General features: G+C 35.8%; 1 protein-coding gene across 2 annotated transcripts in view; it reads left to right on the forward strand.

The window, feature by feature from the left end:
- Window positions 1-13,769, forward strand: part of LOC132391284 (centromere protein J-like) — a 53,703-nt gene that overhangs the window by 13,706 nt on the left and 26,228 nt on the right. For both annotated transcript variants that reach the window (XM_059964244.1, XM_059964243.1), the window contains exons 7-11: window positions 1,677-3,297; window positions 5,812-5,944; window positions 10,347-10,512; window positions 12,836-13,072; window positions 13,172-13,279. In XM_059964244.1, coding sequence (XP_059820227.1) covers window positions 1,677-3,297; window positions 5,812-5,944; window positions 10,347-10,512; window positions 12,836-13,072; window positions 13,172-13,279 — 2,265 coding nt within the window. The remainder of the gene's footprint in view (window positions 1-1,676; window positions 3,298-5,811; window positions 5,945-10,346; window positions 10,513-12,835; window positions 13,073-13,171; window positions 13,280-13,769) is intronic.

Genomic DNA, 13,769 nt, shown 5'->3' on the forward strand with positions numbered 1-13,769 from the left:
TGGCTTTCCTGAAGAGCTTCAGCCAGTGTTTCCCCTTAGGCAGTTTAGACAGCCCCTTCCAAACCCATGACTTCGAAATACTTTGCTATTCCTTTCTTTTTTGCTGAATTACATTTCAAAGTAAAGTGGAATAGTTGCAGCACTGTCAGGAACTTTCAGGTTGTCAGCTTAATGCTATCTTACCAAAGGCAATTCAGAATGCCCAAATAAATCCTGATCTTTCTGGTGGTACCTTCATCTCTTGAGTGTAAAATATTAAAATTAGACAAATGTTGATGTATGTGAAATGACAATTAAAGAAGCAGATAGAATGTTAAAAATAGGTTTTCATAATGTCTCACGGAAGCCTACCATGTTAATCAGGTTGGACTTTGTTATTTTCTTTCTCCTGCTTATTAAACAGCTTTACAAATGATGGATTATTTTGCAGTCATCATACAGGAAACAGCAAAGATGAATCATCTGTTAAACTAATCTTACTATATTCATTTGAGAGGAATGTTTGCCAGGAAGCTATGAGAATTTATTAAGGAGCTGTGGTATTGCTTTTGATATGGCATCTGCTTGTCTGTTAAAATGGAGAGTACTTCAATTTAGCTTAAAAGTTCAAAAATTGTACACTTTTATAGATAAGATGTGAAGGACTAAACTCTTGGAGATGCCCTCCTGACTACTGTCAACCTGGAGTAAAAAAAATAGACAAGGTGACCTTTCAGGTTGGAGAACTCGAAGATGAGTTAATCCTGCTGTAGAAAGTTGTCTGATGTTTAAATTCATTGATTTATTTTAAAATTAGATGTAATGTTTTTGCTTAATCTACTTAACCTTTCTACTCCTGAGAAGCTGCACATGAAAATGTGAAACCATATTTCAGCAGAAAGTAAATTATTTGATTGATTGTAAAATTCAATATTTTATTGCTTATTTTTCCTTTATCTTTATTTCTTAATCCAATATTATATTTCCCTTTAATTTCTCTTTCTCTACGTAATTTGACTGGTTTAAAAACAGAAAGTGCCAGAAATATTCAGTTCAGCCAGTATCTGTGGAGCGCAAGCATCATTTCAGTGTAAGCAACATTAATTCTGTTTCTATTTCCACAGATACTTCCTAATGTGCTGGATAACTACAGCATTTTCTTTCTTTTCAGATTTCCAAAATTTGCAGTAACTTTTAAAATAGATTGTTTCATTGTTGTTTTTCCTTATTTCTAAATTTTTTTTGTTAGATGGATGGTGGTGAGACATGGAGTATCATTGTCCCCATTAACTCATATTTCCAGTAACTGAAGTGGCACAAATGTTTTGCAAATTGAAAAGTACATGGTGGAAGAATCCAACAGATAAGCTGTGCTGCAGATGCCCTTCTTCAGTCATTCTGGTCTGACCCTTGTGTTTTTCTTTTTATATAACATTTTTGAAATCTCACAGCTGAGGAAAGATCTAGAAATGTGTTCTGTGTTTTGAAAGCCACTTGATATATGAAAATTGTTATAATCAGGAAATGTCATTGTTGTGGTGGGGGAGAAACTGATTCTTGAAACAATCATTACATTCTTAACTAGAAATGAGAAAATCTGCAGATGCTGGAAATCCAAGCCTGTGAGCTCCTCCAGCATTTTGTGTGTGTTGCTCACATTCTTAATTAGTATTGTTTTACATGTATTGTTATTATAGTTACCTCCTGTCTTCGCTGAGGATAAAGGCAACCAGAAAAGAAAGTTTTTGAAGTGCGGTGAAGGACTAGCAAGATTTTCAAAAATCAAGTCGAGTAATCTTGTAAGACTCAAAGCTGATAAGGAAAGAAACTTAATCAATCAGGATTCTGTAAGTTTAAAGAAGGCAAATTGTCAACAGATGCAGCGGAAGTTGACACTATTAAGCAAGGAAAATCATAATACTAGCTCTTCCTGGCTTGTCAACAAACCAAAGACAATTGGTAAAGGGAAGAGCAACTCTGCATTGTGTCTTAAAAAAGTAGCTGCCTTAGGAACTTGTAGTGAAGACGCTGTCTTCCAGTCACTTCATCAAACCGAGGAGATAACAGAAGCTTCAGAAGGTCATGTTCACAATGCCCATAAAACTGAAACTATTAATGTGGTTCAGGATTATGGACAAACAAAAAAACAAATCAAACAGGGCAGTGAACTTTTGCATGAACTTGCATCACCATGTAAAGCTGAGAGATTGCAGAAAAAATCAGGAAATATACTTCCCACTTGCCCAATTGATGGAGCCTCAAATGAAATTGAGAACTCATTTGAGATATCATTTCAGAAAAAGATGGAGAACTGGAATAAGGAAGATGAGAAGGAAATCGTCGAATTGAATGAATTTGAATTTTTGGAGCAGGCAGCTGAAGAACTTTCCTTCTCTAGTAATTCTTCCTTTGTGTTAAAAATGGCACACCAAGATTGGCAATACAATAAAGATCCTAGATTGTCCTCCACACCAATAAAATTTGCTCAACATAACCAAATGTTTGAAAATTCAAATGACCCAAAAAATAACAGAAATGTGGATGATAGTGATAAAAAGAACATTTATCTGAAAAGTAATTATGTTGAAGCAGAGGAAAAGTTCACAAGTGTTTTTGACCCACTGATCAGCAATGAAGCTGTAGCTCAAAGTGTTAAATGTGATTCTCAAGAAGATCAGTGTAGTGTTTGTGATACCACTTCAGACTCAAAGGAGGATCTTGATTCTACACTGACAAATGAATCAGAGAAGCAGTCAGTGATTTGTAACAGTAACAAGGAAGATAATCCTAATTCTGTGTGTGGAAAACAACCAGCAGACAGTCTTAATAAAGATAAGAAAATGGACATTGATCTTGACTTGTCATCTGATGATGATGATGTCAAAATGTTGACTGTGATAGAGAATGATAAACTTGATTTGAGCCAGAAAGAAGATTCCTCTCTGTTTAATTCAGAAGGAAACTTGCCACTGCAGCAAGAAAAGGTTGAGTTTGATGATGACCAAACATGGACTGACCAAGAAGAAGGTGGATTTAATAAACTTGAAGATATCTCAATAGAGCCTGTTCATACTTCTGTATTAGTGACTCAAAAATTCTCTTCTGGTGAAGTTACTGAGGAGAAATGTTTGAGAAGAAAAACTGCTTCTGCCAAGAAAGGAGATGTTGAAGGTGAAAGAAAACTGAACAAGTTTGGAGAACCACCACCTACATCTGATCTAATAGCAAGATTATTTCCTTCACTGAAACCCAAGGCAAAGCCTGCATTGCTTCAAGGGCTGGAACAGAAATCTAAAACTGTGAATGAAAAATCTTTAGGTATGGTACATACGTCTATTTTTATTTTGATATGTTAATTAACATGTTATCACTGTTTGAGGAACTTGTCAAAAACTATGCCCTTCCAGGCATATCAGATTTAGAGAAAATTTTTTTGATCTTGAACTGTCAAGACTGGATTGAAAAATCATTTCCTAGCTGCCACTGGTTTTAAATGTTGCTCATCTTGTTCAATTTCCTTTTAACAGAGGGAAAATGCTGTTTATTTTGCTTAAGAACTTAATGATCTGTACTCTTTGAGGATACAGTTAGTCAAAGATGATGGCGTAAGGGATAGAATAAAAATTTAAAGCTGTGAATGATAAGCCATTATGTTTATTTGATTATGATTTAATAAGGATCTGCCAGTAATTGAATCTTTCTTTTTCTTGATATTCACTGGTTGCAGTTCTTTCAGTCATGTCTCCTAGCAAGTTATAGTTGTATGCATCTAAATAAGCCATTTGGCCAATGGATCTAGGCACCATCTTACATTAATCCCATCTTCCAGTAGTTGGCCTGTAGCCTTCCATATCTTGGGTACTCATCTAATCATTTCTCAAATTCTGTCAGGAACTCTACTTCCACCGCATTCTCTGGCAGTGCATTCCAGGTATTTGCCATTGAAAACAGTTCCCCTCAATCTCTATCTCAATACCTTAGGTCAATGTCCTCTAGTTTTGTTCATTTCTAAAATGGGAAAAGTTTCCTGCTGTCTACTTAACTATATACCTCATAATTTTATATCTCGGTAAAGTACCTTCTTAACTTTCTCTCCATTGTCTCATCATTACTTAAATGTTGCATCCTAATCAACATCTTGGTTAATCTTCTCTGCACTTCACAATCACTAACATTTTCTTACAGAGTAGTAACTAGAAATGCATGCAGTAGTTTGACTGAGTACTGTATTATCACTCATCTAAAAGTGAAGAATATGAATGAGGTGAATATAGAAAATAAGACGTGTACAAAATCTGTGCACTTGGAACAGGTTAGAAAGCGTCAAACAAAAGACAGCAGAAACAGATATGTCGAGATGGATAGTTTAAAAACCTAGTATTGCTCATCTTAATCATATCGAGTTGCATGCAGCTTGTATCAGTGTATTGGAAGATGATGAAGGTGAATCCTCAGGGCTGTTAAAAACGGGCTTGGGTTGAAAAACGGAGGATACTTTGGATGTGAGAGTATTGCTGACTAGTAATGTAGTTTGGCAGTAATCATTATGTCAGCCTTTCCAATTGAAAGCAGCTTTTATTTGGATCTGATTATGATCGCACAGCCAAAATGAACATGCAAGCATAAGGATTAGGAAAATTTCAGAAATTAGCAAAATAAAAAAAAAATGACAGTAAAGCTTTTATAGATATGCACAAAAAAGATTGGTAAAAGCTGATATGGATCTTATACATAATAAGAAGTAATTATGATAGGGAATAATAAAGTAGCAGAGAAATTAAACAAGAATTCTTTGTCTTCTCAGAAGGCAACTGGGAAAACCAGAATAGTGGAGAATATTGGGTCTAATGAATGGAATGGAAAAAAGTAATTGCAAATCTTATGCAGATAAGTTAGATGGGCTAGATTAGGGGTTCCCAACCTTTTCAGTATTGCAGTGGAGCTTTATTGTTAACTGTGGACCATGGTTGGGAACTTCTGGGCAAGATACATGGTTATTTTTCTCTGACGGGGGTGGTATTGAATTTTTTGATTTCTCTAACCAAGAGGTGAGGTTGTTTACCACATTCAATTTGGATACATATTTTAATAAAAAGGATATTGAGAGAGAAAAGATTGGTGCAGGAAGGTGGCAACCATGATTTTATTGAATGGTAGAGCAGAGATGAGTTTGAATGACTTTGGTTATTTTATTCCACTACAGTCTACAGTACTTGGAGCTCGGTATTGACCATGGAAGATTGCTGAAAAAAAAAACATTTTGCCTTGTGTCGCCACATATTTCTTTGCCAGAGGCCACAGCCAAGCTATACACATCCATTTTGCTTTTATTCTACAAATTTCAAATTTTTATTTCTTTTCTGCTTAGCAAAATGTGTTGGGTCAAATTATTGGAATGAGTTTTACTGAACTTTTATGGAAATATGGGAGACTATATATATATATATATAAAATATAGTTATAGTACATTGTTGGAGGTTGTTGTTTTCTCAACCGTCATTTAAAATGGTGCTGTGTATCTTTGGTTAGTTAAAAGTAACAAAAATCTTAACCAGTCACAAAGGAAATCTACTTTTTATTAGTAACTGTTATGTATATGAGTGATACTATACAACATTTAGCAACATGTATATGTACATAGGAAGATGCCATATGTCCTTACCCTGCTGATTTAAAATTCAGCTTGCAAAAAACATTTGATAGGATTGAAATGGAAATGAAGTTTCCTGCTTGCGTAGGTCACACATTATAGGTCTTTGTCAACATTGAGGTTGAAGTTTTTCAAATTAGACATTGAACATATAAAATTATTAAACACATTGTGCTTGCTAGGTAATGGTATCCAGTCCAAGTTGATGAAGGATAAGCTATTAGAATTGGAAACTGAAATTAACAAATTTCGAGCAGAAAATTCTACACTGGCTAAACTCCGAGATGATAAGGAAAAAGCTATGATGGAATTTAGGTAAGCATACATGGTTCTTTTTTCTAAGTCCTAACTGAAATAAAGCTCTTTTGCCATGCTACATCAAAAGTTCAAAGAATTCAAACTAATTTGAATCAATTTGTTACAAGTTCTGTTACATGTGACAAATATAGTACTACTTGACTGGCTAGTGATTGTGTGTCTGTTTTTCTTTAGTGATTCCTCTTTAAGAAACCCATTTCTGTTCAGGTCTGCACTTAGAAAGAACTCCACAGGTTAACAGAGGCCCAACGTTTAGGCTGAAATATTTATAACCCTCTTAAAGCTGTGAGTCTACCATGTACAACTTTTGATCTAACAGTTTCCAATATTTATTTATGGAGCTGTAGTGAGAATTTGAAGATGCATTGAACTGATCAAATTAGCCATTATCTTATTGAATGACATAAGTTGCTTGGCGCCTGTACAAACTACTGTCCCTGTTTCTGGTTACCTTAACCCCTTTGTTCAACATGGAAATAGGCTGCTGATGAGTTTGTGCTGACCATTAAATATGCACCTACACTAATCCTATGTTGCTATCAACATAAAGTTACCATCAGGGCAATGTACTTACCAACCTACGCATATGTAGTATTAGAGAGGAAACCAGAGCACACAGAAAGAAGGTGCAAATTTCACAAGATCACTGAACCTGGAATGCTGCAGCTGTGTCGCAGCAGCTGAACCACTTCCATCACTGTCCCATCAACTGTGTCCTTTTGAGCTGCAACCCACTAAACTACCCAAAATTTTGAGATTCAAACTCTGTTTAATAATGAACTATTGTCAATTCCTCTTTCTTTCTTGCGCTACATGATTTTGTATGTTTTGATTTATCATATTCCTGTGAGTCCTATAGTTTTCTGGCAAAGAGAATTTCTTGGTAATCTCTAAATAAGTTCTTGATGTCTGTCACCACCTTTATTTTTATAACCCCAAAATCTCTCTGGTTACTTAATATATTCCACATTTGGACTCAACTTCATTTTTCTCTCTGTTTTACACTTAGTTTTTTTGTTTGGGTTTATTTACCTCTTCCGACCATGCATGTATTGCATGTTATTGCAGGGAAAATGATGTTCTTTTGTTAATAGCTTTATCTTACAGTGGATGGCTTGAAAGTCTAAAGCATGAGTTTCTGAATTTTAAAAGCAGATTGACAAGTTTTTTTTACCATTTATTTTTAATACTATGGCATAAATTTACAGGAAAAGTCCATTCTATGATTCTAATTCGGTGTTAATCCCTAATTAACAAAGCTTAATCACAAACACAGTATTATGAAAAAAGTTACTCAAAAATCCATATTCTAACATGTTTTATAGTTATCAATTATCTTTATGTATAAATGCAGTATATAAACTTTTTCCTGTTCTGTCACTGGTCTGGATATTTCTAAACTTGATAAATGAATTTTGAAATGAAAATACCCAAAATGACATTTTAGTCAAACTTTTATCTAGATGGACTTATAAGAAGACAGTTTAAAAAAAAAAATTACTAATCATGGGGATCTCAAATGTGGCTCTGACGTTTGTTAGCCTGGTCATTTTGTTTAGAGCTATTACTAAAGTATTTTCTGGATGAAAATAATGAAAACATCAATGTGGGTAACTTTTTTTTGGCATGATCGTCTCAGAACTGCAATTATGGTACGTAACTCAGATCTGAATTCATTCAACTGCATAAAATCAACCATGTTCCCCTGCTCTTTCCCTCATGTGCTCTATTATTCAAGTTTTTATAATATTTTAAAAGATGCATTGATCACAATTCTCTCAAATTTTGTAAGGAACTTTTAAATAGTAAATTCTTTTTCTATCTTATAAATCCTTCATTATTTTGCACTAAACTGCCATTTACTTTTTCTACTGTAGTGAAAGTAATCTCAAAATATCAATTTTGCTTTTAGTTATGGTCATAATCCTGCACCATATTTCAATGCATGCTGTAGTTCCAGTATCCTTCCCAAAATGGGAAGAGCATTTGCACTACACTTGTAGCCCAGCAACTTGTGTAAATATTGTAATTCTCTTTGTTTTTGAAACCTCGTTAAACTTGAATCTTGTTTGCTAATGTTGTGATGCTTTGTGGAGCATGTTACCATAAGATCCAAATCTCTACTATTTGCATTCTAATTCTCATCAAGGTTTATTTGCATATTATCCTTCTGGTCTCGGCGGCATCCCCTGTCTTCCATTTCAATAACACAACTATTTAAAATTCTTATTGTATATCAGTTCCCCTGAAGCCATGCCCCTTGCCCTTCTTTGCAACTTTCTCCAGCCCTTGAACAGTTTCTCTAAAAGATCTCTGTAGTCGTCCAATTCTGGTCTTTTAAACATCAATGATAGAACATCAAACATGAAACAGTACAGCACAGGAACAGCCCCTTCAGCCTACAATGTTGTGCTGAACCAGGTAAGAAGTGAATTTAAAAAAACAAACTCTAAATTAATTCCTCCTATCTACACAACGTCCATATCCCTTCATCTTCCTCACATTCATGTGCCTGTCTAAAAGTCTCTTAAAAGCCTGAAATGTATTCACCTCTACCAGCAAGCCAGGCAGCACATTCCAGGCATCCACCACCTTGCATAAATAAAATTTACCCCTCACACCCCCTTTAAGACTACCCCACTCCCCTCACCCACCTTCAATACATGTCCTCTGGTATTAGATCCTGGGGAAAAGATACTCCCTTATAATCTTATAAACCTCTATCAGATCTCCCTTCAGCCTCTGCCGCTCCAAAGAAACCAACCCAAGTTTGTCCAGCCTCATGATGGTACAGGGCCTCTCCAAAGTCTCAACATCTTTCCTATAGTGGGGGGACCAGAGCTGTATGTAATACTCCAGACGGTGGCCTAACTGGAGTGGTTTTTTAATAATGCTGCAACATAATCTCTTGACAAATAAAAGCAAGTATTCCTTAAGTATTAACCACCCTATCGACCCGTGTAGCCATTTCCATGGAGCTATGAACTTGGTCCCCAAGATCTCTCTGCTCAGGAACACTGTTAAGGATTTAGTCCTACAGATTAAGGAAACATGTAAAAATGTCATGGAGAATTTCAACTTCCCTAATATAAACTAGGACATTCATAGTGCAAAGGGTTTAGATGGGGCAGTATTTGTTAAGTATATATAGGAGGGCTTCTTAAATCAATAACACCTCTTCAAAAGTCTCGTCTATAACTTCAGCCTCCCAGATGATCCTGAATACATACAACTTCAGCTCCAACTCCTTGACCTGGTCAATCAAGAGCTGAAGTTCGGTGCACTTCCCACAGATGTAATCATCAGGAAAACCGTAAGGTATTCTGAATTCCCACATCTGAAAGGAGGAGCATTCCATGCTGACTAGTTTGTACTAAAAAAAAGTTGCATCTTTTTATCTGTGCCTTTGCCTGTTCTTGCAGAAGCCTGTTAGGTTAAAGTTTTCCCATTCCATCACGAGCACACTCTGACAATGACTGCTCCGCTTGACCCTACCTTCCTTTTATATGTTGCTGACTTTAGGTCTCTGATGCCAGCATGATGTTAAATAGATATATTTTTCACTGTTAATGGTCATATCATTGGTGCCTTAACCTTAGGGTCTGGAACTCCTGTAGTCAACACTTCCTTCTTAACCTCTGTATATGCTCTCTCAAGTTTTTCTTAAAACCTACCTGACGATGCTTTTCATTACCCAACACTTTGTGGACTGGTATCAAATTTAGTTAGATATGACTCATATTAAACACTTTATGATATTTTGCTGTGTTAAGGGTATTCGCCTACGTTTTTACCAAAATGCTTAATGTAGCACTTCATTGAATTGCATCTTCCGTCAGTCAAACCATTCTTCTGAAGTTTTTTTTGCTAACTTATGTTTTGTTTGCAGTAAGTTTTGATACTGACCTGTATCCAAATCAGATTGAAAATATTATTAGATCCAGGATTCTTTTCTAAGTAGAACACTTGTGACATGCCTATATGAAAGTACAGTTGTACATCTTGAAGAGTGCTAATGAGCATTTTCAATTCTGACTTCTGGTACTGTTTGTGTGAAGTTTCTATCTTCTCCATGTCATATGGGTGTTCCCTGGGTGCTCTGGTTTCCTCCCACATTTTATTGGAGTGTAAGCTCCTAGGTTAATTGGCCGCTCTATATTGCCTCTAGTCTGTACATAAAATCTGGGTTGTTAGTGCTGTAATAGCAATACAATACCGTGTTACTCAACCCTTCTCCACATTTTGAAAATTTCACAGAGATCCAGATTAAAAATAAGAATCTGGCAAATTAATTTGTAGTATAAGGTTCGAAGTCAGATTCCATTGACTGTTCTTATCCATTTTGAAGTCTATGATACTAAATTTATAAAATATGCTGAAGATATTATTTCATTTGTAGGAAAGAAATTGCAGACTTTGAACGTAAGAAAGCTGAGGAGCTGACTCAATTAGAAGAATACAAAAAAGAGGAATTAAAACGACTACAAAAGGAGCGAATGGTTTTTGAAAAATATGCTGTAGTAGCAAGAGCCATTCCGGACAAAAAAGAAAGAGAAGAGATAAAGGTGACATTTTCTCTTTGACATTGTTAACCCTTTGTTGCAACTTCAGATGCACTTTTCAATGTATAGGCTGATTTTACTGAGTTCTGCTTGGTGAATACCCTATGATTTGCCTCTTAAGAAATTTGCAGTAAAAAAAAATTATTTTGTCCTTTTCCTTTGATCAGTTTTCTAAGAGCTTAAGTGTATTTTTATTTGCTATATACTGCCAAGTGTAAGGATAGGATTTCTTGTAGAAACCTTACCCATGAACCAAGAAAAACTATAGAAATTAACTACAGATGGGGGAAATACATTATATTTTGCAAACTAACATGATGTCGTGATATCTAAGTATGAATTGGAAAGGGGTCAGACATCAGTAATTAAAAACAAATAAGCAGGCTTTAATGCTACAGTTGTACAGTGCTCTGATTTAGAATTGATGTGGAGTTATGTTGCTTGAAAAAACATCTTTCAAGTCCTGGAGTTTGCAGCCCCTTGGTAGAATAAAGAATGCCGTTATCCAAAAATAAATTAATACCCTTGATTTTAAGATTAACATTTTGACCACATTGGCATTAAGTTACTGGCTTTTATTAAAAAAATAAATGTTTTAAAATGAAATATTTGAGGGGTAGTGGAATTCAGGTAAGTTTTCATTTGAAATCTACTTAAAAGACCCAAGGATGCAAGAATGAAATGGGTTATGAATGATTTAAACACAAGGAAAGTAAATAATGAGCAGGTGTTATTAATAACAAATATGGATCGCTCAATACTTGAAATAATCTTCTGAGAAATGTAGTAGAGTTAAAAATTAATGGCAAAATGTTTAATGGGACATACCTGGATGAATGGCAATCACATAGTGGGCATCTTGTCTGTATTAAATATTTTATATTTACTGGAAGTAAATTTATCAAGTTGTTTAATGACTGCGTGATTTTAAACTATATGCAAAATTGTTTAAATTCAACATCAGGGTGATTAGGAATAGCCAGCATGGCTTTGTCAAAAGCAGGTCATGCCTTATGAGCCTGATTGAATTTTTTGAGGATGTGACTAAACACATTGATGGAGGTAGAGCAGTAGATATACTGTATATAGATTTCAGCAAGGCATTTGATAAGATACCCCATGCAAGGCTTATTGAGAAAGTAAGGAGGCATGGGATCCAAGGGGACTTTGCTTTGTCGATCCAGAATTGGCTTGTCCACAGAAGGCAAAGAGTGGTTGTTGACGGGTCCTATTCTTCATGGAGGTTGATGACCAGTGGTGTGCCTCAGGGATCTGTTCTGGGACCCCGACTCTTTGTGATTTTTATAAATGACCTGGATGAGGAAGTGGAGGGATGGGTTAATAAATTTGTTGATGACACAAAGGTTGGGGGTGTTGTGGATAGTGTGGAGGACAGTCAGGGGTTACAGTGGGACATTGATAGGATGCAAAACTGGGCTGAGAAGTGGCAGATGGAGTTCAACTCAGGTAAGTGTGAGGTTGTTTATTTTGGTAGGTCAAATATAATGTCAGAATATAGTAATAATGGTAAGACTCTTGGCAGTGTGGAGGATCAGAGGGATCTTGGGGTCCGAGGCCATAGGACACTCAAAGTTACTGCGCAGGTTGACTCTGTGGTTAAGAGGGCATATGGTGCATTGGCCTTCATCAATCGTGGGGGTTGATTTTAGGAGCAGAGAGGTTATGATGCAGCTATATAGGATCTTGGTCAGATCCCACTAGGAGTACTATGCTCAGTTCTGGTCACCTCACTACTGGAAGGATATGGAAGCCATAGAAAGTGTGCAGAGGAGATTTACAAGGATGTTGCCTGGATTGGGGAGCATGCCTTATGAGAATAGGTTGAGTGACGGTGGTGGAGGTGGATATAATAGGGTCTTTTAAGAGACTCCTGGATAGATACATGGAGCTTAGAAAAATAGAGGGCTATGGGTAACCCTAGGTAATTTCTAAGGTAAGGACATGTTCGGCACGTCTTTGTGAGCTGAAGGACCTGTATTGTGCTGTAGATTTTCTATGTTCTATAACTTGAGGAACTTGGGACCCAATGTCAGGAAGCCACTTCCACATGGAGTGACCACTTGATGGTCTTAATTATTGATCTACAACTGTGATATCTAACTGGAAGCTGAAAAATAGTGGAAGTTACATAGTGAAAATGTGTTTTGAGAAGTGTTATTGAACTTAAATGCCAGCATGGATTAGTAAGGTTCAATGAGTTGTTTCTGTGCTTTGTATTCTACAAACGTTTGTATATAATAATGTTTTGGCTATAATCATGCTCATTCAAAGAACTAAAGAATTATTTTTGTTTTTTTGTGCTTAGGTTCTTAAGCAGCAGATAATAGACTTGCAAGAAGAATTGAAACGGAAGGAATTAAGGTGGTCAAGTACTTATACAAGGCTTCGAAATCAGATCGATGCACTTACCAAGGAAAATCAAGAGCTTCGAGATGAAGTTAAAGTAATGGAAAGACTTCGGTTAGAAACCTGGAAGAAAGCTGAGATGGCAACTGAGAAGAAAACTGAAAACTCACTTCCACAGCTTATGCAAACTGATGGGGTAAGTCCTTTGTAATTTATATTTTTATGCAATGGCAACATTCCTGTAATTACCCAAGGGACATGTGCATCTTGATTTTACAATTGTTATTTGTAATAGGTTCCATTAGATGCTAGGAAAAAGGAAACGGATTCCTTGTCCAAAGACAGAAGTGGAGGCAGAAATCCACAAGCATCAGGAAATAAAAGTTCATACAGAATTGAACAGGTAATAAACTTTTTTCAGTTGTTAAGGAGATAGTGGAGTATATTAGTGGAAATTATGTTTGTTTTGGGTTTGGTATGCATCACTCTCACTTACAAATCTTCTACTTATTTGGGCTAGCACTTAGCTCCAAAAAAACAGCAAATGGAACGTTGGCCTCTATTTTAAGAAGGTTGAAAAGTGAAAATGATACTTCTGTTATATGAATGTTTTATTGGATTTTTTGGCATCCTGGTTGGGTTATATGAGGAGGACTCTTTATTGATTTACCATTTTGATCTTCAGTAATGTTGGAGTTAAGACATTTAAATGGAAATGAATATAAATTAAATGTGATATAACTGAATTATGAATAGACCCAATAATGGCCAAGTTTCTCAAATACTTCAGGGCCATTCTTGCCCAGAGAAGGCATGGATATTACTTACCTCTGAATCCATTTCTTTCCTTAGCAATTGTCTGAGACTGAACTAGACATGTAGAGAACTGTTAT

Source organism: Hypanus sabinus, chromosome 3 (assembly GCF_030144855.1).
Source record: "Hypanus sabinus isolate sHypSab1 chromosome 3, sHypSab1.hap1, whole genome shotgun sequence".
NCBI classification, from domain to species: domain Eukaryota; kingdom Metazoa; phylum Chordata; class Chondrichthyes; order Myliobatiformes; family Dasyatidae; genus Hypanus; species Hypanus sabinus.